The sequence below is a fragment of the Laccaria bicolor genome, genomic scaffold (assembly GCF_000143565.1).
Source record: "Laccaria bicolor S238N-H82 LACBIscaffold_54 genomic scaffold, whole genome shotgun sequence".
Lineage (NCBI taxonomy): Eukaryota > Fungi > Basidiomycota > Agaricomycetes > Agaricales > Hydnangiaceae > Laccaria > Laccaria bicolor.
In genome coordinates, this window is record NW_001889925.1 from 104324 (window position 1) to 126766 (window position 22443).

Sequence of the window (22443 nt, forward strand, 5' to 3'; positions counted from 1 at the left end):
GTGAAATCAAACAAAACCAAATAACTGCTACTTCCTCAACTTCCACGCGTCGTCGATACCCGCTTTCGAAAACATCTCGGCAGTTTTACTGCCATCAGGAGGGGGATTGCGTTCCCCAAGACTCCCTTTCCCCGCAACAGTCCCCTTCCTATCCACCAATCCCACTCCACCATACCCACCACCCCTCGCACCCATCTCCCCAGGCGCAGCTCCAAACCTCACCGCCGAACTCTCCCCAACCCCACCCCTATGCTGCGCCGCCGCCCTCGTTGTAAACTGGTGCGCCAACAAACTCCCACCCGTCGAGCTATACTGTCCTTCCTCTACTTTGGGAGCCTCCGTTGCGGTAAAGTTGATATATGGTGATGACGTAGGGTAAGCACCCGATGGCACTTCGTAATGGCTCGCAGACGCGTCGGGCTCCGAGACGACGTAGGTGCGTTGGCCCGAAAGGGCTGCATAAGGGTCATAAGCGTGATGATGCTCTTTCTCGTAGTGTCGTGATATAGGTGGAGCGTGGGCATGGTGAGCAGTTATAGGAGAGTCCCCGAGTACGACGAAGGGCGAGTGAAACGACCGGGTAGAAACCCTTTGTGCAGCAGCAACAGTGCGCGATAGAGATGCAAGAGGGCGCATATAGGCGGACATGGTGGGTTGAAACTGGGTTGAATGGGAGCTTACTCGTTCTATATCCGCCCTATTTATATTATACTCTCCTCATGGGAAATCTGGGGCAACCGTCTCATTTCCCAATTCGGACACACCCGCGCCAATTCATATAATTGGTCACCTGTCCACGCTCCTCTCTTCTCTTTTTTTTGTTTTTTTTTTTGTTTTTTACATAACATGTAATTTCTGCACTCAACCTACGTTCGCATAGAGGTCTAGTGAACGCACGCATACATTCATCGTACGATTTAAATTTAATTAATCCAGCCAGGGACGCATATACGTACTCACACCATTTTACGAGAAATCCCCAATATCTCTCGCCATCACGTTCTCAAGATCTTATGGCCGAGCGTAGATCACAGAATTGTCACCGAGCTAATATCGAACCACCGAAGTGCTCACTTTCGGCCAGCATGCCTCCCCTTTGGGCTGCCTTTGGTGCACCTGACTTACTTACCCGGAGTCTCTCAGCGTGGAAACGTTCTATCACATTAGATCACCATCGGGGAGCAACCATCGCGGGCTTGAACAGGCTCGAACCCGTCCCCGACCCAAGACCGACCCTGTAGTTCCTACATAATTATACACCTTTACTTCCTCTAAACTAATCCTTCTCTCCCGCAAAATACTGCCTCGCCGTCGTAGGCTGCACAACCGGAGCCGTAGTGTTCGGTTTCGGTCGGTGCGTGTCCACAGCCGCAATGGGAAGCGCATATCTACAACCACAGTCCATTACTTCCATATCCCAGAAAAATAACAACAGAAACCTACCGCTCTTCGTCGCATCCATACGCCTTGGGCGTTAATTTAATCACCGTATGCAGCGGTATCTTGATATATGGCAGATCCTCTTGTGGAAGATGGTGGAAATACGCGTATCTATGATGGTCAGGCCTCATGCCACCTAAATGACCCAAAAACAAACTCACAAACAGCGCAAGATAGCCTGATAACACATCCACGCATCAGTCTCGCCTAGTCGCCGTAACTTAATCCACTCACCTGGTGCCCGATTACCAGAACGTTCTGCTGGCGTTCCAGTTCCATTATAACAGGCTCCAGACGGACCACGACATCGCGATACGATTCGCCACCGCGATAACGGTAGTTGAACTTGTCATCGTCGCGGTTAGCAAAGTCATCTGGGTAGGCTTGCTATATATTCGTTTTTGTCAACGAAGATATAAGACGGCAAGCCATTTGTCAGACCTCAATCTCCTACGGGAGGGTTAGCATCTACAAAACTATGAGAAGGAAAATCTTTTACCTCATAAGTCATACCATCACAAACACCTTAGGGGGAAGACCCGTCAGTACATTTGCTTCCTCTCAACAACAATCCAGTAATTACCAGCATCAAGCTCGTCAAGAGATTTCCACGTAAGTTTCGTATACGGAAGATTGCTACCGGTTTGGATAGTCCGCCTCAGCGTCGACGTCCACACCTATAAAGATCAGCGTCCATCATCAAGCAAATGAGAGTACCTACAGTCAAAGGCGCGTTTCCAATATTATCGGTAATCAGGGCTGGCAGAGCATCCGCATACTCCATACCCCTCGGCGAGAGTAACGAATCACCCCCAATCTTGCCTTCCACGTTAAATTGGCTTTCTCCATGCTTGAAGAAAATGGGCATCAGACATCATAAACGGAAAAAGTCATCCACCTACTCTCGAAAGGTATATGCTCCTCGGCTTCAAATGCAAGTTCATCAAATAAAACGCAATCCGACTCTGCAAGTACCCATGGATCCTCGAAACCGTCACCCTACTTCCCACGTTTACAATTTGGAGGTACGACAAATGAGGCTCCGTTATCGTTTCGTACACCTTTTCGTATTCGCTTATGCGCCTGAGGAAATCCCGCTTGGCTACTTCGGGCGAGGTATCTTTGTAATCGGGGTCTCCGGAGCTGACTTTGAGTGCGACGTTAGCAGCAATGACGGCTGGGTCGTCGCAGAGGGATTCAAGGAAGATGAGGTGGATGCCTTTCTCTTTTGCGACGCGGGCTTCGATGCTGGCTCTGTATTCAAGATGTTAGCCGGGATACGACCACGATACAAGATAGCCTCACCTTCGTCTGCGAGTACTGTTCGTCGCATCTGCACATACGTCAGAAAAAAATCCTTCAACGGACAGAAAACAAAAACACCATGGATACCAACATTCCCTCCATCCTTCAACCACTGTATCAGCATCTCGAGACTGTCCTGAGCCAACTGTTCCCGCGACTGATTGGCCTCTGCATTCGTATGGTTGAACCAATTCGCAGTATGATCCTCCTTGATCCCACTCCTGCACGGTGAAGAACATCGTTCAACAACAGCCAAGATAACATCGCGACGACACTCACTGTTGCGCCTTTTGCCTTGCTCTCGTCCGGCGCAATTGTCCGACATTGAAGACCTTCAGGTCCAAGATCAACGAAAAGCCAAGGGCGTAGTCAAAGCATGCACCTTGACATCGTACTCAAGCCACTAAGTAGACACCCTGTATCTTCATTCATCAGGAAGAATATAGGTAACTTACTTACCTTGAGATAAATCATAAGTTTATTGCTCAGATACGATTTCCCCCGAGCAGGAAGGCCGACCTACACAACACGCTCAGCATCCTTGCTTTTCAAATGCGAAAGCAAAGTAATAAGGTACCATGGCCAATACGATCTTCGACTCGGAGTAATCAGGTTTCGCAACTACAAACGCAAACACACCCCTTTCAGCTCCAGGATAAAAGCAAGAACTAGAAGATAGGCACCTTTCCCTCCGATCCCCTTGACCGACAATGGTGGTGTGGTAGACTGGGAGCCCTTCCGACTAACAAGCGTCGACTGATCAAACTGCTTCAACCTATATCATTGACCACCCAACCCACCCATTCATCAGTATTTTATTTACTCTCCAAAAGAAGAATCCACTCACATAGGCCCACCTGCTCCAAACACCGCTGGTGGAATGCCAGGGGAGCTAGGCAGTAGACTCTCCCCCGCGCCCTCGGCGGACTGTGCTTGCTCTTGCAGCATATCGTTGAGGACGCCAGAGACCCGTTTGAGGTCTTGGGAAACTCGGAGCTCAGGGACTGATAAGTGATCCATGGATCCCCCGGGTACTATGTATGTAGATTGCTCCTTCGCTTGGAAATATGCCAGATGGCGAAAGATGAGATAAGGAAGGAACGTGGGCAGATTTCTAATTTTAGGCATGAAATTTATAATTGTAAACAAACTGATAGCGACCAAGCAGAAGTTCTGGGAGGACGTGTCCTTTAGGAGCATCCAGTCAAAAGACTCTGTCTTTTGGCTCACCAAGTGTCTTTATAATTTTTGCCGAACAAAGTCATAGCTATTTTTCATGTTCTCCCTGGTTTGCTCCTTCATCATACGTGCCCGACGCATGTCCTTCCTTGCATTATGCGCCCACAATCTCACGACCACGTCAAAAGGATCAATTGCCTCATGTCTTCTCCAGCTTCTCAGTCTGCGAATAACGATCTGCTTTCTTATTCCGACGAACCATTGCCCGTTTCCCTGCACCTAACTGAATGACCGGCGTCACTGTCGTCACCATCATCGTCATGGTCCACATTAGGGTAGTAAAATTCGTTGGTTTTTTCCCAGGTAAATTGCACAAATTCCTTCACTAGGCGACATCGAAGAGAAAAGGCGGAGGCCGGTCATTATCTGATTGCACCGCAACTGAGTTGTGAGGTAACATGTCCTCGACCACAGGATCACTGCAACTGAAGTTGTGAAAGGTGAGGCGACTGTTCGCGACCGATGGATGGACAGCGAATTGAAGAAGCTCGACAATCACGTGGTGTTGCATGACGAGGGGCACATCGTCGACGTTCATTGCGAAGTTGGGTGTCTAGCAAATTAACTCAATCACATTGAAGATAACTGCGTCGAGTAGCTGACCTGTAAAAAGGCGATCTGGGAGGTTCTGAACGCGTGGTGCAGCATTCGGTTGAGCAGGATCCCATTGCGTGTATCGTTGATGCTCTCAAAGCGTGGATCGACGACTACTTCTCTGTAGGCGACGAGGTTCTTTATGTACTTCATCTGGAATGAGCGATGTGGACGGTACATAGGGCCGGAACGCACCTGGTCTCCCTTTGCATGAGGAATTATATGGAAAGCATCAAACTGTAATGTACCAGTCACCACGCAACACCTATCACGATTGACCACATCCCGTTTGAAGTATGGCCGGCGCTTATTGACTTCCAGCGTGTAGGAGGTTCTATCGTCCATCGCCTTCGGATCAAGCAAACGAAAGTCGCTGTCTATCATTAAAGATGAATGACAAGTCCCAATTTGCTTGAGATGACTCGCCTTGCGATATGTAGTAATAATTACCACCCGATATAGCCACGCCGTCAGGACGATAATCCGCGACCTGTTCTCCATCGCGTTCAAGGGAGATGTAACCTTCCTTGCCGTATATGGTGTATCCCAGAAAACGCAACCAGGTGAGAGGATGCAATGAGAATCGCTGACACTCGTGAACGGGGATGGAGAGCGCATGCTGATACTCATCCCCGAAACGGATCCAGAGCTCAACATTGACGCTTGTGGCCATTGCGAACTCAGATGTTGTCACTGGTCAAGGCTACGCCCGCATATGTCGAGCTAGTAGACATGTCTTACAATCATCTGATACCGAGGCAACATCCATAAACGCCGGCCCAAGATTGCCAATATTGAGACCACGAAGGATGAAAGGGCACCAGAGATAACAGAATCGTTCATTTGACCAAGGACACCAACAGAACCAAAAAGGTATCTGCGTGATGCCTCAAGAGGGTTGAAGAATCCGCCGATCTTGTTGGACGACATGAATGTCTCGTTGTTGTACTTGGAGTCGACCCTCATGGAGACGGGGAGAACCCAGCAGCGTCAAAGCTAAGCGCGTAAATAATGAGGACAAGGATGTAGGAAAAAGAACAGAGACACTTTTGGTGAAACCACTCAAGAGAACCGCCCAATCCTCGGGACCAGCCACGGCACAGAAGAAGAATTCTTTATCAGTGAGGACCGTTCAAGGTCTTGGGAAACTTGGAGCTCTAATTGATCCATGGATAGCTGCTCTTTCGCTTGGAAATACGCGAGATGGCGATAAGTGGGCAATGTGTTATTTTTAAACAAGAAATTTATTATGACTGTAAAGTACAACCAAACTAATAGCTACCAAGCAGAGAGGCAAAGAGGTATCGTCCGGGTTTATCTTGAAATAAAAAGAGTGAGGGAACGAGTGACGAGCATTAATCGACGTGATTATGGGATCTAGGAACATTCGGTTTCATGCATCTTGATGCGTCGTGAACATAAAGAAAGGAATGAATGAATGAATGAGAGAGGCGCAGCCAGCACGCTGTATAGAAGAAATTCAAGACACCGGAACTACGCTCGACAGCAAAGCGTGCTCCAGAATCCTCTTCTACGCCCGTGTCCGCCATCCTCGTCCTGTTCCCCAACTCTCTGCATTTGCTCACGATCACAGATATTCATCCCCCGTACACCTGATGCAAACTCCCGTTGCGCAGTACCGCCCGTAGCCGTACCTTCACGAGAATTTGTCCCATTCTTCCCAGTTGGACCTTGGCCATACAAGAAAGACTCTGACCCGGTGGGATGCGCGCCATTGGCAGCGGTTCCATTGGGCAGATGATGCGGTGATGGGTTGGGTGATTGTCGACCATACGCGTCCTGGGCGGAGACGTTTCTGTATCCATTTGGGCTTGGCGCTGCAGCGTAAGGGTGGGGTGTGCTGAGACCGCCAGTAGAAATGCCGGTAGCGTCTCTTTGTTGACTGGCGCGGCGGCTTGTTGGCGCAAGAGGTTGCACACTCCCAATATCCCGAGCAGAGTTCCCGCGTTCGGCTGGACGACGATGGTTTTTAAGGAGTGCAGGGGAAGGACTGAGAACGAGTTGGTTAGGTGTCGAACCATCTGGCACTTGTCGTGAGCGACGAGGTCCGTGTTCACGATCACGTTCGCGACGGTGCTCGCGGTGAGGTGTGACAGGGGTGGTGGCCAAGGAGCCCGGAGCCTGTGAAGAATGAGACCAAGTTCAGTGAGGACGGAAAGATGACGCACAGCGGGCGTGTCCTTTAGGAGCATCCAGTCAAAGACTCCGTCTTCTGGTTCACCAAGTGTCTTTAACACTTTTGTGAACAATTCTCGAAGAAAGTCATAGTCGGGTGTTTCTTCAAATCCAAGTTTCCGAACATAGTTCATGTATATCGTAAATTCCTCTGTGCAACACGTTAGTTTCAGACAACGTGTACATCTATGACACCAACCGGGGAATCCTTCACACAACTCCGAAATGGGCGTCGTTTGCTTCTTCTCACCAATCTTCTCATACTTCTGCTTGTTCGTTGCCGCCCTTAGGCCTTGCCAAGGTAGACCCCCCCTCAAAAAGTACATGAAAACATGACCCAAAGACTCTAGATCATCACGCCGCGACTGCTCACGCCCCAGGTGAGTGTTGATAGACATATAACGTGCCGTGCCGGAAAGAGATTTGCGTTCCCGATAGGGTATGTGAACCTTGGTCTTTGGGTCACGATAATGCTTCGCCATACCAAAATCTGTGATATGAAGAAATTAGTTCCGTATCATTGTAAAGCGTCATCGTTGGAGATTGGGTGCAATTGCTGACATCCGATCGGATCAATCAATGCACCAGTAACGCCGCGGGACCCCATCGTACCAAGTCGGACAGCTGAAGCAGGACTTACCAATGATATGGATCGTGTTGGCTGTCTTGCTCCCAGCAACGCCAATCAGAAAATTGTCTGGTTTGATATCACGATATATCAACGACTTTTCGTGAATCGCCTGCACACGAGTTACCTGCAAACAGAGACGGAAGTGAGTAAGTTCAAGCCACGGTGGCAAGCAGAGGTGTCGCACCATTTGCTTAGCAGCCATACAAACAGTCTTAATTGTAAACTTCCTCCCGCACATATCAAACAAATCCTCCAAATTCAAACCCAAAAGATCAATAACAAGAATGTTGTGCAAACCCTCCTGTCCAAAATAATGAACTTGTGGAACACCAGCTATATCCTGCAAGTCAGAAGAGCCCAGCTTCAACCAAACCAACGAGACATACGCGTTCCATTCAACGTCCTGTACGACCGAAACTCGTCCCTTAGCTGGGGCGCATCTGACTTTCTTGGTTCCTGAAAAAGGGTTCAAGGTCTGTGCCAACATCGATGAACAAAGTGTGCGCACGAATTTGATGGCCACTGGCGAGCTGTTGGTTATCTTTGTGCCTGCAAATGAGATTTAGAACCTTGGTTAGGCTTGAAGATAGTGATAGAAATGGACGCAGTTATGATAGGTACGACGGCCGCAGCTTGTCTCTGACGAGCTCGCCCGCTGGCACGGCGGATAACAACCGGAAGTAGCAAAAGACGTGGGCGCTGAACAGTAAAACAAACCTTCAAAAACGACACCAAAAGAGCCTTCACCGATTTTCTTCCCCACCCGATAGTTGTTGCCAACGATGCCATTGGAGGACGCGGACTGAGCGGGATGAGAAGAAGAGGAAGAGGCGATGATGTGTGGGGTAGTCATGGTCGTTGTTGTGATTCTGGAGCCAGTCCTGAGATATAATGAAGGGACAGCTTAGAGGCTCAGGAAGGGACAACCGCCTGGCTGGGAATTCGGAGGGAGAAAGAGAAACTGCTCAAAACGGCGGACTTTAACTTTACTCACCACGTGGTTTCCCCACCAGTGCCTTGCCTCATGCTCATCGTCGAAACAATTCTCTAGGGTATCCATCTTGCTTATTCTCTTCAATCACACAGGTCCTGGTTTTTAATTCACCCAAACCCTTGCTTGGTTTACCCACATACACCATTCTATTTGTCAAACCTCTCAATTTGAGCGCTTATGTCCTTCGTTCATCCTCATGTCAAGTCAAGTGGCATCTGGCTTCAACACATCTACAGCGCCTTGCACAAACGCGAATCTCGTACCAATCCCTTGGAAAATGAACTACCGGGCCGATATAATTGCGATCGAAGAATTTACCTTTGTCCAGTTCACTAAATTGAAGCGATTTCAATGAGCGGAACGAAACCCCGGGTAAACGTTGGGGCTCCGTATCCTGAGCAAATCGGTCTCGGAGTTGCCAGATTTTGAGGAATCAGGATCCTCCCAGCGGACAAGGAAAGATAGATTACCCAAAAATGTGCCACTTTGAAAGGGTTGGTTTCAACAGCATCGGACATGATGCATCATTCGACCGGAGAAGGGTCGACCCACTGTCCTCCACATCATCACTTGGAAGGCCACGACCCATGCATGCCTCGAGTCGAGACGAATGCTCGTGCTTCCAGCCGAGGCGAAAACCAAGCGAAAACTCACCCTTCGAGTCAGTAGGGGCCGCTTCCAGGTCCGTAAGCTCTCTCTACTTACTGACCTCCATCAACCCTCTATTCTATATCGAATTGGAGGGTAATGCGAAGACCGAGACCTTCCCTAAACGATGGAGATACGGCCAGCAAGCCCGCGCCATCCCGCGCCTGCAGGAACCAAATCCGGAAAGGTCACTCTTAGAGCCAAAGCACCAAGTCGACGATGATGTTCAAAGCAGAACATACCTGCAGAAACTCTAAAGGAAGGCGCGAGCCGAGAAGGAAATTCGCACCAGAATTTGGAGGGCCCTGATTCAAGTAAAGGCCTGGTATGTACCAGCAGGAACCAAACTGAAAGAGAAGTGGAGCCCAGCAGTGAAAGATGCACTAGAAATCAAGGCTAAGTCGACAATGTCCAGACCAGTACCTGCAAGAAGCAAACCCAGTGCAAGCTGGGGTCGAGCGAGGAAACTCCTGCTGTATTTTTGTAGGTAGTCGCCGCCAGGACGCCCCTTCCTGTCAAACCAAGGCACCAAGTCGACGATACTTATCTTGAACATGTCGTCAACAACTGATGGAATCTGGACGTCGAGGCGTCTAGACTCGACGACAATCAGCAACTGATGGAAATAGAATGTCATTCCGTATATGGCTATGTAGAGGACCAACATAACTAAAATAGGGAGTGGCCCAAGCGTCCTATATGCATGGAAAGAATGTATGTAATAGTCTACGTTCGAAACAATGGTTGCGTCCTGAGGCGGAAAAAAAAAGGGCACACCAAAAAGTCTTACAATTATTCAAGGAACAACAAACAACAAGGCAGATTGGTGAGGGGAACGGAAGCATGTGACGGTCCATAATTTATCAAGTAGGCGGTGCGGGGAACATGGTGCACAACCGAAGCGGCGTCCCAGGTAACCCAACCCACTGGGTTGCTACGCCTATTTAAGCCAGGAGCGCAATGATAGCAGCTCCGACGACGCCCGCAGCGCCGAACTGTGCGTTCTGACTGATCGCACCGCTCGCCTTTGATGAGGTGGTCGCGGCGGCGGAGGTAGTACCAGAGCTGGCGGGCTTAGTGGTGGCAGCGGTGGTGGTGGCGCCAGGAGCACTAATATTCCAGCGTCAGAAAAAAGGGTACAGACAATATAGAGTAGAACGTACGTGGTAGTGGCAGCATGGGTAGCAGCGGTTGTGGTAGTAGCGACAACGGTAGAGGAAGTAGCCGGACCAGTACCAGTACCTGATCCGGTAGAGGAGGAACCACCTGAGCTCGTGGGGTTCTTTCCAACGCAGCTGGTGTCGGCTACAAAATATTGTAAGCTGACATAAAGAGCCCAAGTAAGTTGGCAACGTACAGCCAGTGAGAATGCTGAAAGGAGCAGAGTCCTGAGATGCTCCAGTGCTGTCAACGATATGGAAACCGACGGAGGTACCTGTGAAGGGATTAAAGATAACTAGGTTGAAAAAAAAATCTTTACAAACCACTAACCAACGGCGATGTTGACAATCCAGGTCAGTGAGGTGCCAGTCTGGGTAGGGAAGGTCTGGAGGGCTGGGGCGGTGGGTTGGTTTCCAGGAAGGATGCTAAAGCAGCTGGGTTAGACATGGCAATCACCCTGGGGGGTACTATAACTTACCTCTGCAGAAGAAAATCACGAGCGAAGGTCAGGGAGAGTCGTTATAGTGACACTTTTAGGTGTACGAACCAAGTAGTATGGGGCTAGAGGGGAAACAGCATAAGAGCGAGTACTCCAGCTGGTAAAATTAAGACTTACCAGTTCCTCCGCTCCAAGAGATCAGGAGGGGCTGGCAGACAACAGGGTTCGTGCTATGAAACGTGGTACGATAAGCATGTCTCCCAACCGAAAGGGGTGAGGTACACACGGCGTGTTGATGGTAAGCTGGGCCAGGGCACTGGAGGCAAAGACTGCAGCGGCGGCGAGGGAAGCAAAGAAGGACTTCATGGTCGTTGAAGGGAGCGTCGACGACGGAGGGCGAACCAGGGATGAACGAGTGGTAACGTGGAAGAAGACTACAGGTGGAAAAAAAGGACAACGATCAAATTATAAAGCCAACTTCCTCGCTGTTTACACGCAAACAAGCCATCACAAAGGCGTGCCCTCATGGTAATAATATTATCACACAATTCCATGCATGACATGAGAGGCTGGAGGGGCCTGGAGTTGCAGTTGTATCAAGGCAGCCATGCAATCCTTTTGTAGGCATTTAAACCAAATGTTCAGAGGTACTTGAGAGGTACTAAGCACTGACAAGGACTCGCTATGCATCTATTTTAGGACATCCCCGAGAATTCAAGTTCAACGGACATTATTGAGCGCAGCAGCGCGCAGCTCTAGATCTGACGGCCAAAGCATGTCAGAACTTGGTTTGTAGAGCCCCGTCGCATTTTTTTTTTAAAATAAAGGCGCTTTTCACTTCAATGTCAGACTATTTTGCTCCCTTCGGCACAGGTCCACCACCCAACCTTAAAATACAACCCTAGCTCAACATTTCCCCGCAAACGCCCCCTGATATCGAGCCAAGCCCACGATAAAATCAAATTCGAGAATTGATATGACATACACAGAATGGAGAAAGCGCCAGCTTTTGATAAGCAGGCTAAATCGAGCACGTATGACTCGACAATGATAATGAGGATTGTACACAGCAACTTGATTCCCATCTTCCACCAGAAAAACATAACGTCCTACGCATAAATTCAATACCTGCGCCGATGCCAGAAGAGTAGCAAACTCACAATCATTCGGACGCCTTACAATGGTCAACGTCGTCTCCAGCCCAAAATGATCACTAGCCCAAATAGCCTGAGAGCCCGACTTTGCCTTGACTCCAACCCCAATTCTCCTAGGCTCATCCACCTTGTACCCCCGCCTCGGCAAAAACAACATTTTATCCAGCCTATTCGGAGGAAAGTTTCCTCCTCCTTGATACCCCCACGTGAACCCAGTCTCATCCCCCTTCCTCCATGCATCCCTCAGCCCAACCTCCTTCGTGATCATCGCATCCGATGGTCCAATCGCATTCATATCCCCCGCCACCATCCCGCCTTGTACCCAATCCTGCTTCAAGAATCGTGTACACAGCTGTAGCTGCCTCGGCCGTGCGTCCGCTCCTGCAGGCAGTGACTCCAGGTGCGTGTTGACAATGCACACAACCGTTTCCCCGCCCCCTCCAGACTCAGGAACCCCCATGACAATAGACACTGCCAACGCAGAGCGTTGCATGGTCGAGTATCCGTAATGCAATATCTGCGCCTTCACAACCGTCAAATCCCTCGACACCAAAGTAATATTCCCGTAGTACGCATCCTTGGGCCACTTGTCCTTCGTCTTCGGCGTAACCATAAAGTGCTGCCGCACCCACTCGTCTTGGAGGAGGTGCGGTATCATCTGTTCCTTTACTTCCTGCAACAAAATGACGCACGGCTCCGCGGGCGCTTCGCCGTCTTTACATCCCAGCACGTCTCTCTCAAGATGTCGCAGACAAGCATTGAGTCGTTCCATCTCGTGGTTGTTATTAAAGTCAACATTCCACGTAACGACTTTCACGCTCGTTGGGTGTATTTTCTTCTTCACCCCATCATCTTCTACATCTTCGTCCCTCCTTCTCTCCAATGTAACGTGCTTCCAGGCTCTGCGCGATGGCCTGTAGCGATATACAGCGAGTTCCAGCAATTCGTTGGGTATAATTGGTCCATCGATATCTCGAAAATCAGGAATGAAAGGTTCGATCACCTCTTCCGTGGTTGGGGAGGACGCCGAGGGAGAACTGTTTTTCCGACCAAGTGCAAAGGGCGGCCTCAAACCCCAAAAGTAAGACATCGTTGCGGAATGAAGTCGAGGAGGAAAGTAGCCACTCGAGAAGAAGATATGGAGAAGGGACAAAGGGTCGATGGATCATACGCTTAAAGGAGGGATTGTGGGCCACTCCCCTGATACAATCGGTCCCCCATAGTCGCCAACAGCCTCAAGGTCGATCACGCGTCCAATCCTTCCCATACACGAGGCCGGTGCCCATCGACGCGAGGCAACTTTTTTTCCAGTCAAGATAACAGACGCCGAACCGGAGCACGCGATGTTGCAATCAGTAATATTATTTTGCCGTTAATCAAATACGATTTATGTATGTTATTTCATCACAGCTCAGATTCCGCCCGACCGACCTTTGCGTCCGCCTTCTTCTCGCTAAACGCACTCAGGATATTAATTTTAATCTTGATCTCGTCCAGCTTTGACGGAGCAAGATTTTGCTTTTTCAAGATAGCGCCCAGCCTGCACAAGGTAGCAATCACATTTTTTGTTTCAGCGAAGACATCGGACCCACAGGGCACGGAACTTACCGTTTCAATTCCTTCTCAATGTAGGCTTCGCTGCTGTTCACAACCTTCTCCATGACCCGGATGTAGTGCTTGGATGCGACACCAGCTGATGCGGCCAGCTTGACAGCGTCTTTGTAGATGGTCTGTCTGATATCAGCAGCGGCGACGAAGAATTTGTTCGCCAACTCGTCGAATTGCGCCAGGCGGCCGGCCTAATAACACGATGCGAGCAATGAGGCAACCGCATGGATTGGAGCTATTGGAGCTACTCACTTCATCATTCAGCCCACCGCCAACAGCACGCTTAGTCCCACATTTCTCATTTAGGAACTTGACGATGTCCCCCTCTGTGCGTCCACCGTCATAGTCTTCGGCCTCTTTACTACCCTTGGAGAAGAACTTGATGGTTGGGAAACCAGTGACTCCGTACTTTTCGCTGATATCGGCGTTCTTCTTGTCGTCGGCTTGAATGTTTGCAACAACACACTACGGAAAGGGACTTGAGGATGTAAGTTGTTGATGTGATAAGGAGACTCACATCACTCTCAAGCAAAAAGTTCGTGGCAACTAAATAACTTGATTCAGCTGTGTTCAAATTAAATTTGCGGATCATGACTCACTATCCTCATAGATGGGTTTCAGATTCTTGCAATGGCCACACCATGGAGCCTGATAATGGGGTGGTCAGGGTTATGATGACGCAGGGACTGATGAAATTGGAGTTACGGTGAAGGTAACAAGAACATTCTTGGACGAATCCTAGAAAGATAAATTAGAACACATCTGTCCTAACGAGGCATGAGCACGAACCAGTGCAACACTGTCAAAGTTGTGCACGTCGAGTTGGACGACGTTCGTGGGTGGTGGCGCGGGTATTCTTGATTTTACGCCGGAATGTTGTGTAACACTGAACACCAGATGAATAGAATTGAAAATGAAGGCCTGGTGAAACGCACTATGCACTAAGGGCCTCGAGATCGCGTCCTGACTCGTACTTTGATTCTTTGCCATTCGCGTCGAACCATTTTAGAGCTAATAATTGACGACAGTGAGCAGGAGGGAGGGAGATACTAAGAAAAATTACGCACTAGGATACCCTGTCACCTCGAACCGTTTTCCCAGCGCCTTACCCGCACCATCAGCATCTACCTTTGCAATTACAACTTTGTCCTTCGCATGTGCATACGCGTCTGCGAGTTGCTCGTATATAGGTGCGAGGTTCTACGTGCAGGTGTGAGTGATGGCCAAGTTAGTGTTCATTGAGACCCACTTTGCAATGACCACTAGTTAAACGCTCAGAAAAATCATAAGACGAACGCTCAACAACGACGACTCACCACCAAGGTGCGAAACTACAGAACAGGAAGTAGTATTAGTCAAACCACAACTAGTAATCCAGTTATTTCACATACAACTCGACGAGAGCTGGTGTTCCTTTCCCAATGACACTATCAAAGTTCTCGGGAGTGAGCTCAATAACGTTGGAAGCGCTTACGCCGCCTATGAGGAGCGCAGCGAAGACAGAGAAGAATTTCATGATGGTGAGGGGAAACAAGTGACGTGGAGGACATTTATATTTCATTTCTTTCCATATTTGATTCACACGATTCGTAAAATTCACCAATCGACGACAAAAAATTCACAGTGAGAAATTGTACAAAATACCAGTGTATCCCAAGGTATTCTCAGCGTATTTTACATTTACAAGCGAATCTTACTGAGCGAGAATGGATACGCGCTGAATACGTGACATCCACTGGTCAGGATGATAGGCTTCAGATCAGATGCACACGTGCTTATCTCTGCCCGATATAGTAACAAGCCAATTATTCAGCCAACCCTTGAACTTACACATCTTCAATTCCACCACTATCCACGCAAGGAAAAATGGCAGCTGAAAAGACACGCGCAACAGAGGACGTCCTACTCGACGATGAAGAGGAGGGAGAGCAATTCATCACCGAAGATGACATCCTTGCCGAAGTCCAAGACGACGGGGACCACCCCATGGAAGAAGACGATGAGGAGGACGAAGCGGGCGACACTCTCGGCGATCTATCCGCCTCTGGGTCATCAAGTAAACTCGACGACAACTCTGTGCAACATTTTCTAACCCATGGTTCATCGGTCTTTGTCATCGCTTGCCATCCCACCGAACCACTGGCCGCCTCTGGGGGCGAGGACGATCTGGGTTACATTTGGGACATAACCGACGGTGAAGTCATCGTCAAATTAACTGGACACACCGATAGCGTGACGAGTATTGCTTGGAGCTCGGATGGCGAGATGATCGCGACCGGAGGCATGGACGGTAAAATTCGCATTTGGCGACGGGTGGGGAAGGATAACTATAGAATTTGGGAATTTTTGACGGAGCTGCAAGGTCCTGACGAAGTTATGGTATGGTTGAGTCAACTTCTTTTTTTTCTTCCATACTTAACGAGATCGGTAGTTTCTTCGATGGCATCCAAAAGGTGCCGTCCTATTGGCAGGCTCAAACGACTCTACCTTGTGGCTTTGGCAATGTACGCCTCAACTATACATCTTCAACTTTTCTGACTGAATTGGCAAACCAGTACCTTCCGGAAAGACGATGCAAGTCTTTGCGGGACACACGGGAGCGGTGAACTGCGGTGAATTCACTCCAGACGGTACTTATACCTTCCTCCCGTTAATACACATATATCCATTACTGACCCCCCACCAAAAAAACAGGCAAAAGAATATTATCCGCATGCGCCGACGGCATCCTCATATTCTGGGACCCCAGATCCCCAGCACCCATATTCAAACTAACCCCAGATGATGCCCGCTTCAATCTCGACGGGATAACATCCCTGGGAATCAACCCCTCGTCCACACTTGCAGTAGTAGGCGGTGCAGCCGGGGGCGTGCGTGTCATAAGTCTGAGCAAGGGTGAAGTCGTCAACACCCTTGGCGGACACACAGAGGGAGAGAGCATCGAGGCGGTCGTGTTTATCGATATTACGGGAACGAGTTCTACTGGTCCTGGTGTTGCTGTAACGGGAGCTACGGATGGAAAAGCGTGTATTTGGGATTTGAGCACCATGAGGCTGCGCGCGACGCTGGAGCACAAGGTTTGTTCCTGCTTTATTTCTCAGCTTCTCTGTCATAAGTGCCATTGTTTTTGTAGGATGCGATCACGACGTTGTTGGCTCACCCAGCACCAAAACCTTACCTACTAATTTCGGCCTCGGCTGATAAAACACTGCGAACATGGGACGGGAGAAACGGATCTTTGTTGCGCACGCATAAAGGTCACCAAGGTCCTGTCCTTGGGGCATCGTTGGGTTTGGGTGGATCAGTTGTTGTGAGTGCGGGAGACGACGGTCTGTGTGCGGTGTATACGACCGAGGCCACCGACGATGAGGGCAGAATGCAGGATTAAGAATTGGTTTAGAAATATCCAGCATCAATCAATGTATTAGACCTGAAAATTACAGGAGAATCCGAATACCATGAAAAGGGTCCATTAGAAATACAAACTAATTTTTACTTTCTAACTTCCTCTCTATGAAACCACCAAATAAGTAAACCGTCCTGGAAAGATGAAACATCACATATCCCATTCGTCCCACATCGCAGGCACCAATGCGCTCAGTGGAGTTACTGGCGCGATCTCCGACGTTTCTTTCAACGCTACTATCTTCTCGCTGACCCCACCCCCGTCGTCTTTGTCACCCCTCATCGCAAATATTATCGGATCGTCTTTGGTCGTCATTGGCCCAGAGAACAATAATCGAATATCATTCCCCTCAATGACTTGTACGATCCGCCCGTTAGTCGCGCTCCGGATCTCAATGAACTCTGGGGAAAACAGGAGGACGTGACCCTGCCGGTGAGCATAGGATACTGCCTTTGTTTCCCACTTGATGTATCCGCATCTACGCGTTGGTTGTCCACGTCTGTTGATGTAGCACCCAAGGACTGTTTATAGTTCTGTCATCAGCTTGGTCAAAGCAAGGTAGGACAGAGAAAAACTAACCATCATACACAACCAAAAGCTCATTTGCATCCACCCGCACCAAACCGAGCGGCTTCGCACCTTCCAGATTGACCTTCAGCGTTGCAACTGCAGGGTTATTATTTGCACCCTGGAGGTCGGGCACCACGGCTACGTCGGAGAGTGCAAGACTAGACAGAAATATTCAGAACAGGGAGGTCGATTCGATAATCAAGACTTACTTCGTAGGATCAACGGTTACGATTCCATCGTGAGTGCAGATCCCAATTGTCTTCACAAGCCCAACAATGTCGTACGCATCCTTTGGTACATATCCTGGCTAGGTGCACATAAGGCATCCGTTTACTGCTTCTCGTTGAAAAGTTGCTCACATCACCATATGGCCGATAAGAAACGATAGATGTGGCTGCAGTCCGAGTTGGCGATGGTATTACTTTTGAGGTATCAATCGCTTCCAAGACATGAAGGTTCAGCGTTGTGCTCAATCGCCTCTTGGAGGCGTAGACGACTAAAAAACGATTTAGAACGAAAGTTAAAGCTGAATTTTGGAAAAGAAAACCGACGTAAAAACCGATGTCCAATGTGCAAATGTCTGCAGAAGAGTATATTGTTATCGCTGCCTCCAATTCGTTCTGCCACGACCTCAAGCGTCTGTGGATGTGCATGTCCAAGCCCCACCCGCACAATTGTTTCGAGAGAGTACGAAAATATGGATGCATCGGCGTGTACAACCAATTTATTGAACGTCTTGTCGCCTAGCGTCTGCAAGGCGGAGATAGAGGCCGGGTTGACATCATTCAGCACCTTTCGGAACTCTACAAACCGTAACAGATGTAAGGAAGCATACTGGTGTTGAATAGAGAAACGTACGTTCTGTCCCGTAGATGGCAAGGTATATCCCAGATGTGCATCCCACGACGATGAACCTGCGTCCACCGTAGTCTGTGAATTTAAATCTCAACAACAAAAGAAAGTGCGAAGTGCGAAAAGTGACACACTAAAGGGAACACCACTGTTGATTCTTCCAGACGTTCGGACAGCAGGTTCACTTCTCCGGCCTGGCACTCGGAGAAAGTTGTCCGAGACTTTTTGAGGGTCAAACCACTGCACTACTCGTCAACCATCGCAAACAAAGAAGATACCACAGCGGTTGAATTACCATGTTACTGTCCTGTCTGACCTTGTTGACGCCAATGGCGTCCACAAGCGCTGATTGCCATCGTTTTCGAAAAGCCTCCGTCGTCACATAAAGTGTGTATCTCCGGGTTGAAAGATTAGATGCATGGTAAACCGTAAACGGATACAAAGTCACGGTTTGGTAGCGGAGGCTGTCGAGTATTCCACCATCTTCAGCGCGCTCCCGTCTTGTTTCGGGTGCTGAATCGAAGGTCCCAAGCCGCAGGAAGGAAAGTGGAATCGGCTGATGAAAATGTTAAATTTCTTTTCGTACAAATGAAGCACGATTGTCATACTCTAGACATAAGGAGCCTTTTGACCGAGCCATTGGGACGTTTTTCTTCACGGGTCAGCAAGACTGTGGTTAGGAGGTCATTTAAGCAAAATAACAGGAACGTGATAACGCCTCACAAAAGTTGTCCAGCAGCGCAACATTTAGCTCGGTCCAGCCGCCAGAAGAAAACCCTGTCTCGGAGCGAGCGCGTCTTGAGACGGGGCCTGAGTAAACAAGAGTTCTACTCTCATCATAGAGATCCATATCCTGAGAAAGGTAAGAATGACCCGCAAAAAGGCAACACCAAGGCAACACACAATTATTTCTCCTTTCTGGTACACCAAGCTCTCGCACAGTTCCAAAAACTTGACCTTGCTCTCCGCAGCCTCGATTCCCGGCTGCGTGCTCTTGATGCAATCTCTTAATATCCCTAGGATGATAGGCAGGGTCTCCACGTCTGGATGACCATTCGTCTCGTCGGTGCGCTTCAATATTTGCTCAAGGAGGAGGTTTAGTCGAGGCAATCGAGTGACAGGGCGAGAGAGGAAGGTGATTAAATCACGCCTTCTTATCCGCGGATCCATCGAGACGGATTCAATAAACGTGGCATATGCACGGTTCTTCTTGAGCTGCTGGCGGTGATGCGACTCTGAGAGAGGGTAGTGCTTGATGTATATTTCGTATGCGGAGCGGAAATCTGATTTGAGGGTGGCTAAGTTGCGGCGATAAAGTAAATATAAATTTGATAGAGAAGAAGGGAGTAGTGCTCACTGTCAAGCACGATGTCGGCTACAGATTGTATGAGAGGGTGCTGATCGCGTTGCCGAGAAAAGAGGGCCGCGAGCATGGCCTGATGATGCGTCAGTATTTGATGAAGGTTCCCGAAAACCTCGTGAATGAAACCCGACAATTGCGGTTCGGGAATTATGGGTGGTGAAGCTTTCATAAGGCCCGCAATGAAGACCTTGAGAAGCAATAGTAAGATTCTCATTCCGGAAAAGCTCGAAAAATATGCGTACCTCTTCCACAGCTTCCAAATCAGCGACATATTCTCTCTCAGCTGTGAAGACCTCAAACAACACAGACTGCCTTTGAACCTCTTCCTTTCCCAGTGCCTCTATTGCCTCGTTTGGAACTAGTCGATGCCATTGCTGGTCTGCTTCAGCCAATTCCCCGTTCTGAAAGCGGCGGAGACCTTCTTCAGAATTGAGTCTGTTGCAGAGCTTACGTATAGGACGGAAGCGGGAATATAAGCATAAAACGGGACGTACGTAAAGTCGGATAGCTCGCGCGTGATATTATCGGTATCGTCCCCGAAAAACTGAAGTGAAGTTATTAGCTGCGCAAGGAATCCGAGCGTAGATCAATGCAGACCTCGTTCACCGGAGACGTATAAGTGTAATCATCGTTATTCTGATAATACGATGACGCAGTGGACCCAAACGACGCTACGGAGGGATCTTGGTGGATGCCAATTGAGCGAGAGGGCGTTGGGCCGACATCGCTCTGACTGTGGTGGTGATTTTGAGGTCTACTCGTACTCGGGAGCTGCAGGGTCGATTCCCGACTTGACTGCTTGTGCGAAACAGAACGGTAGATTTGGGGTTCTGGGAAAGCCATTGTGGGGGTTCCAATCGCGGAAAAGCTGGTGGAACGACTCGAAGGTCGATGATGCCGTTCGTTGGCCGAGTGAGGTCGTGCATTGGCTATGAAAGGTCGTGCGTTATCCAAAGGGGTATTTGACGCATGCGCGTGCTGTGTATCAAAAGGGTTGGAGTGATCACCTTCGTATGCAGGGGGTGATACTTCAAATGTATAAGCTGGGAAGCGCGCTGGGCTGGGATGCATGGGGTTTCGAGAACCAAAAGGAAGGTGGCCACCCACGGCGATGGATACATGGGGTCGATGGTGGCCGTCGGTAGCGTCAACATTGTGGTGCATGTTCACACAACGATATTGCGACGGTTAGTAGGGTTATCAGTACACTGTACCGGGTCGGTGATGGCTGCTTTTGGCAAAGGTGTGCAAAGATGGCGGCTATGTAAGATAAATTATAAGTTATAACAACATAGAATTAGTGCTTATAGTACTATATAGTGAGTCGAGTTTGTGGTGGTACTATAGTGAGTCGAGGTTTGTGTTGACGATGCCGTCCTCCAGTCTTCAGCGCCATCCTCCTAGACGTCTCGTGGAATAATGTCATCCTTGCAAGGCAAACTTTGCGTCATCTTTCTCCGTCTTCTCTTTAGGTCCTACAATCATTTCCCACAGCTCAGGTCCATCACGGATTATCGCCTAAGATTGTATGAGATCAAGAAGGTTAAAGCGAGAGACGGGACGCACGATGACAACTTCCACCGCGATGAGGGCGATAATAATCAGTTCCATCGAATGAGTCGAAGACTCGGTAAGGAGTTGTCGTAGCATTGATTGAACCTAAGGAGAAAATTTCGTACGCCAGAAAGTGCGGACAGACAATGTAAAATACCTCGGCGGCATACGTGATTTTCTCGTTGACAGAGTCTATCCGAGCCCTGACTTCTAGAGCGTTGCTTAGAGACTTGAAGTAACCTATTCCAAAAGTCGCATCAAGTAAAACTATCAAAACTGGTTTGACGCACGCTCCAGCTCTGGCTCAGCCCAGTAAAAGTCCGGTGTTTCGCTGAAATTTTCCCTATTCAAGTTCAACCCTTGTCTGAATTTCATGAGTTCACCCAGTTTCTTGATCAACTGTGTTCGTCCCATGCCAGGCTTTCCAGTTTGCGCCAGGGCATGAGGAAGTCGGGCCATGGACGTTAGGTAGTCGTCCAAGGAAACCTCAAGCGCAGAAAGCGCCGTAGATCGGGACAGGGCTTGAGAGAACGCGTAACGCGCGAGAAGAGTGTCTGTCGGGAACGCCATGGGTGGAAGATTTTTAGGGAGCAAGTCATCCTCGTTGACAGGCGAAGTCTGCCCAAGAATGATCAAATCACCCTGGAGTCGCGTTTTTCTAAACCGCCCCAAAAATCCAGTCATCTATTCAGCTCAAAAAAATACGCACCACTCAACTCGATAGGGTCAACCACAAATTCCAGCCCCTCCGTCTCGGGCTCTTTCAAAGGCTCTACCTCAATTCCAGGGGCGTTTCCAATCACTTCAACAGCGAACCTCTTGGCTTCGTCTTCCCCTAATCCCCAACACACAAAACTACCGTTGGAAAAAACGAACACCTCTCCCTCTTTACCATCCTGACCCCATTTCGGCACCCACCACGACTCGTGGAGTGCCTGTGCGCGGGGTGGAAGATTGCTATGTCCGCGCAACCGCGAAAGCAAATATCGTTCAGAAGTTGCAAGGGTAAATACAGGTTGGATTTCCCCCCGGGTTGGCGTCGGATTGGAGCGTATCGGCAAAGAAGCTGACGCAGACCGACGAAGAGGAGTAGTTGCTTTTGGCTTTGCCTTGACGTCCGACAGCGCGTTTTCAGGATTGTTTGCATCGGGTCGCTGGCTAGAAAACGCCCTCCGCTGAAGAGCACGAGGCGGTGAAAGATGGCGCATGAATTGCCCATCTTTCAAGAAACCAAAGTTGAAATGCACTCTTTGACAAAACATGGAGGTCAGGAAGAGAAAAATCAGTAG

At 49.2% G+C, this 22443-nt stretch overlaps 11 protein-coding genes across 11 annotated transcripts; 1 reads left to right on the forward strand and 10 right to left on the reverse strand.

Moving 5' to 3' along the window:
- Positions 1 to 27: 27 nt before the first annotated feature.
- Positions 28 to 648, reverse strand: LACBIDRAFT_312719 (uncharacterized protein; the record flags this gene model as incomplete). Its single annotated transcript, XM_001888342.1, has 1 exon — positions 28 to 648. One exon carries the CDS (start codon positions 646 to 648, stop codon positions 28 to 30), a length of 621 nt encoding a protein of 206 aa, XP_001888377.1.
- Positions 649 to 1276: 628 nt separating this feature from the next.
- Positions 1277 to 3519, reverse strand: LACBIDRAFT_254988 (uncharacterized protein; the record flags this gene model as incomplete). Its single annotated transcript, XM_001888343.1, has 16 exons — positions 1277 to 1388; positions 1444 to 1551; positions 1602 to 1618; positions 1675 to 1827; positions 1882 to 1890; positions 1940 to 1965; positions 2024 to 2117; positions 2162 to 2290; positions 2343 to 2694; positions 2746 to 2773; positions 2824 to 2966; positions 3025 to 3077; positions 3128 to 3148; positions 3205 to 3264; positions 3323 to 3366; positions 3429 to 3519. Coding segments are annotated over 16 exons (1440 nt in total), but the record flags the coding sequence as incomplete, so codon positions are not given.
- Positions 3520 to 4826: 1307 nt separating this feature from the next.
- LACBIDRAFT_312722 (uncharacterized protein) lies at positions 4827 to 5544 on the reverse strand (the record flags this gene model as incomplete). Its single annotated transcript, XM_001888344.1, has 2 exons — positions 4827 to 4955; positions 5005 to 5544. One exon carries the CDS (start codon positions 5542 to 5544, stop codon positions 5302 to 5304), a length of 243 nt encoding a protein of 80 aa, XP_001888379.1. The 3' UTR covers positions 4827 to 4955; positions 5005 to 5301.
- A 263-nt stretch (positions 5545 to 5807) lies between these two features.
- On the reverse strand, positions 5808 to 5965 carry LACBIDRAFT_312723 (uncharacterized protein; the record flags this gene model as incomplete). Its single annotated transcript, XM_001888345.1, has 1 exon — positions 5808 to 5965. One exon carries the CDS (start codon positions 5963 to 5965, stop codon positions 5810 to 5812), a length of 156 nt encoding a protein of 51 aa, XP_001888380.1. The 3' UTR covers positions 5808 to 5809.
- An 811-nt stretch (positions 5966 to 6776) lies between these two features.
- LACBIDRAFT_255022 (uncharacterized protein) lies at positions 6777 to 8258 on the reverse strand (the record flags this gene model as incomplete). Its single annotated transcript, XM_001888346.1, has 7 exons — positions 6777 to 6925; positions 6974 to 7264; positions 7415 to 7529; positions 7590 to 7738; positions 7792 to 7861; positions 7914 to 7954; positions 8123 to 8258. Coding segments are annotated over 7 exons (951 nt in total), but the record flags the coding sequence as incomplete, so codon positions are not given.
- A 617-nt stretch (positions 8259 to 8875) lies between these two features.
- On the forward strand, positions 8876 to 9618 carry LACBIDRAFT_333662 (uncharacterized protein; the record flags this gene model as incomplete). Its single annotated transcript, XM_001888310.1, has 4 exons — positions 8876 to 8893; positions 8941 to 9081; positions 9283 to 9372; positions 9535 to 9618. 4 exons carry the CDS (start codon positions 8876 to 8878, stop codon positions 9616 to 9618), a joined length of 333 nt encoding a protein of 110 aa, XP_001888345.1.
- Positions 9619 to 9664: 46 nt separating this feature from the next.
- Positions 9665 to 11071, reverse strand: LACBIDRAFT_312726 (uncharacterized protein). Its single transcript, XM_001888347.1, has 7 exons — positions 10934 to 11071; positions 10825 to 10877; positions 10706 to 10769; positions 10539 to 10633; positions 10405 to 10482; positions 10211 to 10352; positions 9665 to 10157 (listed from the first exon to the last, which is right to left on the reverse strand). Exons 1-7 carry the CDS (start codon positions 11011 to 11013, stop codon positions 9992 to 9994), a joined length of 678 nt encoding a protein of 225 aa, XP_001888382.1. The 5' UTR covers positions 11014 to 11071; the 3' UTR covers positions 9665 to 9991.
- An 878-nt stretch (positions 11072 to 11949) lies between these two features.
- LACBIDRAFT_153002 (uncharacterized protein) lies at positions 11950 to 12621 on the reverse strand (the record flags this gene model as incomplete). Its single annotated transcript, XM_001888348.1, has 1 exon — positions 11950 to 12621. A coding segment is annotated over one exon (672 nt), but the record flags the coding sequence as incomplete, so codon positions are not given.
- Positions 12622 to 13058: 437 nt separating this feature from the next.
- LbPDI3 (protein disulfide isomerase) lies at positions 13059 to 14935 on the reverse strand. The gene is made up of 12 exons (XM_001888349.1): positions 14801 to 14935; positions 14726 to 14740; positions 14659 to 14671; positions 14477 to 14609; positions 14345 to 14420; positions 14199 to 14295; positions 14115 to 14147; positions 14009 to 14057; positions 13927 to 13955; positions 13662 to 13874; positions 13410 to 13600; positions 13059 to 13341 (listed from the first exon to the last, which is right to left on the reverse strand). The coding sequence occupies exons 1-12, from the start codon at positions 14923 to 14925 to the stop codon at positions 13206 to 13208; spliced, it is 1110 nt and encodes a 369-aa protein (XP_001888384.1). The 5' UTR covers positions 14926 to 14935; the 3' UTR covers positions 13059 to 13205.
- Positions 14936 to 16965: 2030 nt separating this feature from the next.
- Positions 16966 to 20764, reverse strand: LACBIDRAFT_312730 (uncharacterized protein; the record flags this gene model as incomplete). The annotated part of the gene is made up of 15 exons (XM_001888350.1): positions 16966 to 17336; positions 17395 to 17543; positions 17595 to 17692; positions 17745 to 17881; positions 17937 to 18188; positions 18244 to 18315; positions 18372 to 18477; positions 18533 to 18793; positions 18846 to 18907; positions 18961 to 19090; positions 19141 to 19535; positions 19595 to 19787; positions 19843 to 20035; positions 20095 to 20144; positions 20198 to 20764. The coding sequence occupies 15 exons, from the start codon at positions 20762 to 20764 to the stop codon at positions 16966 to 16968; spliced, it is 3036 nt and encodes a 1011-aa protein (XP_001888385.1).
- A 258-nt stretch (positions 20765 to 21022) lies between these two features.
- Positions 21023 to 22416, reverse strand: LACBIDRAFT_312731 (uncharacterized protein; the record flags this gene model as incomplete). Its single annotated transcript, XM_001888351.1, has 5 exons — positions 21023 to 21118; positions 21167 to 21259; positions 21312 to 21394; positions 21445 to 21812; positions 21872 to 22416. The coding sequence occupies 5 exons, from the start codon at positions 22414 to 22416 to the stop codon at positions 21023 to 21025; spliced, it is 1185 nt and encodes a 394-aa protein (XP_001888386.1).
- Between the last annotated feature and the right edge of the window lie 27 nt (positions 22417 to 22443).

Bases quoted from the DNA above. Each gene is read 5' to 3' on its own strand.
- LACBIDRAFT_312726 (XM_001888347.1), bottom strand. From the start codon at position 11,013: ATGAAGTCCTTCTTTGCTTCCCTCGCCGCCGCTGCAGTCTTTGCCTCC. The intron at 10,770-10,824 runs GTAAGTCTTAAT...TTTCCCCTCTAG, and splicing joins CTCTTGGAGCGGAGGAACTG to CCCCATACTACTTGGTTCGT. The intron at 10,353-10,404 runs GTACGTTGCCAA...AATATTTTGTAG, and splicing joins TTTCAGCATTCTCACTGGCT to CCGACACCAGCTGCGTTGGA.
- LbPDI3 (XM_001888349.1), bottom strand. From the start codon at position 14,925: ATGAAATTCTTCTCTGTCTTCGCTGCGCTCCTCATAGGCGGCGTAAGC. The intron at 13,956-14,008 runs GTGAGTCATGAT...CAAGTTATTTAG, and splicing joins GAAACCCATCTATGAGGATA to TTGCCACGAACTTTTTGCTT. The intron at 13,875-13,926 runs GTGAGTCTCCTT...CCCTTTCCGTAG, and splicing joins ACTTTTTGCTTGAGAGTGAT to TGTGTTGTTGCAAACATTCA.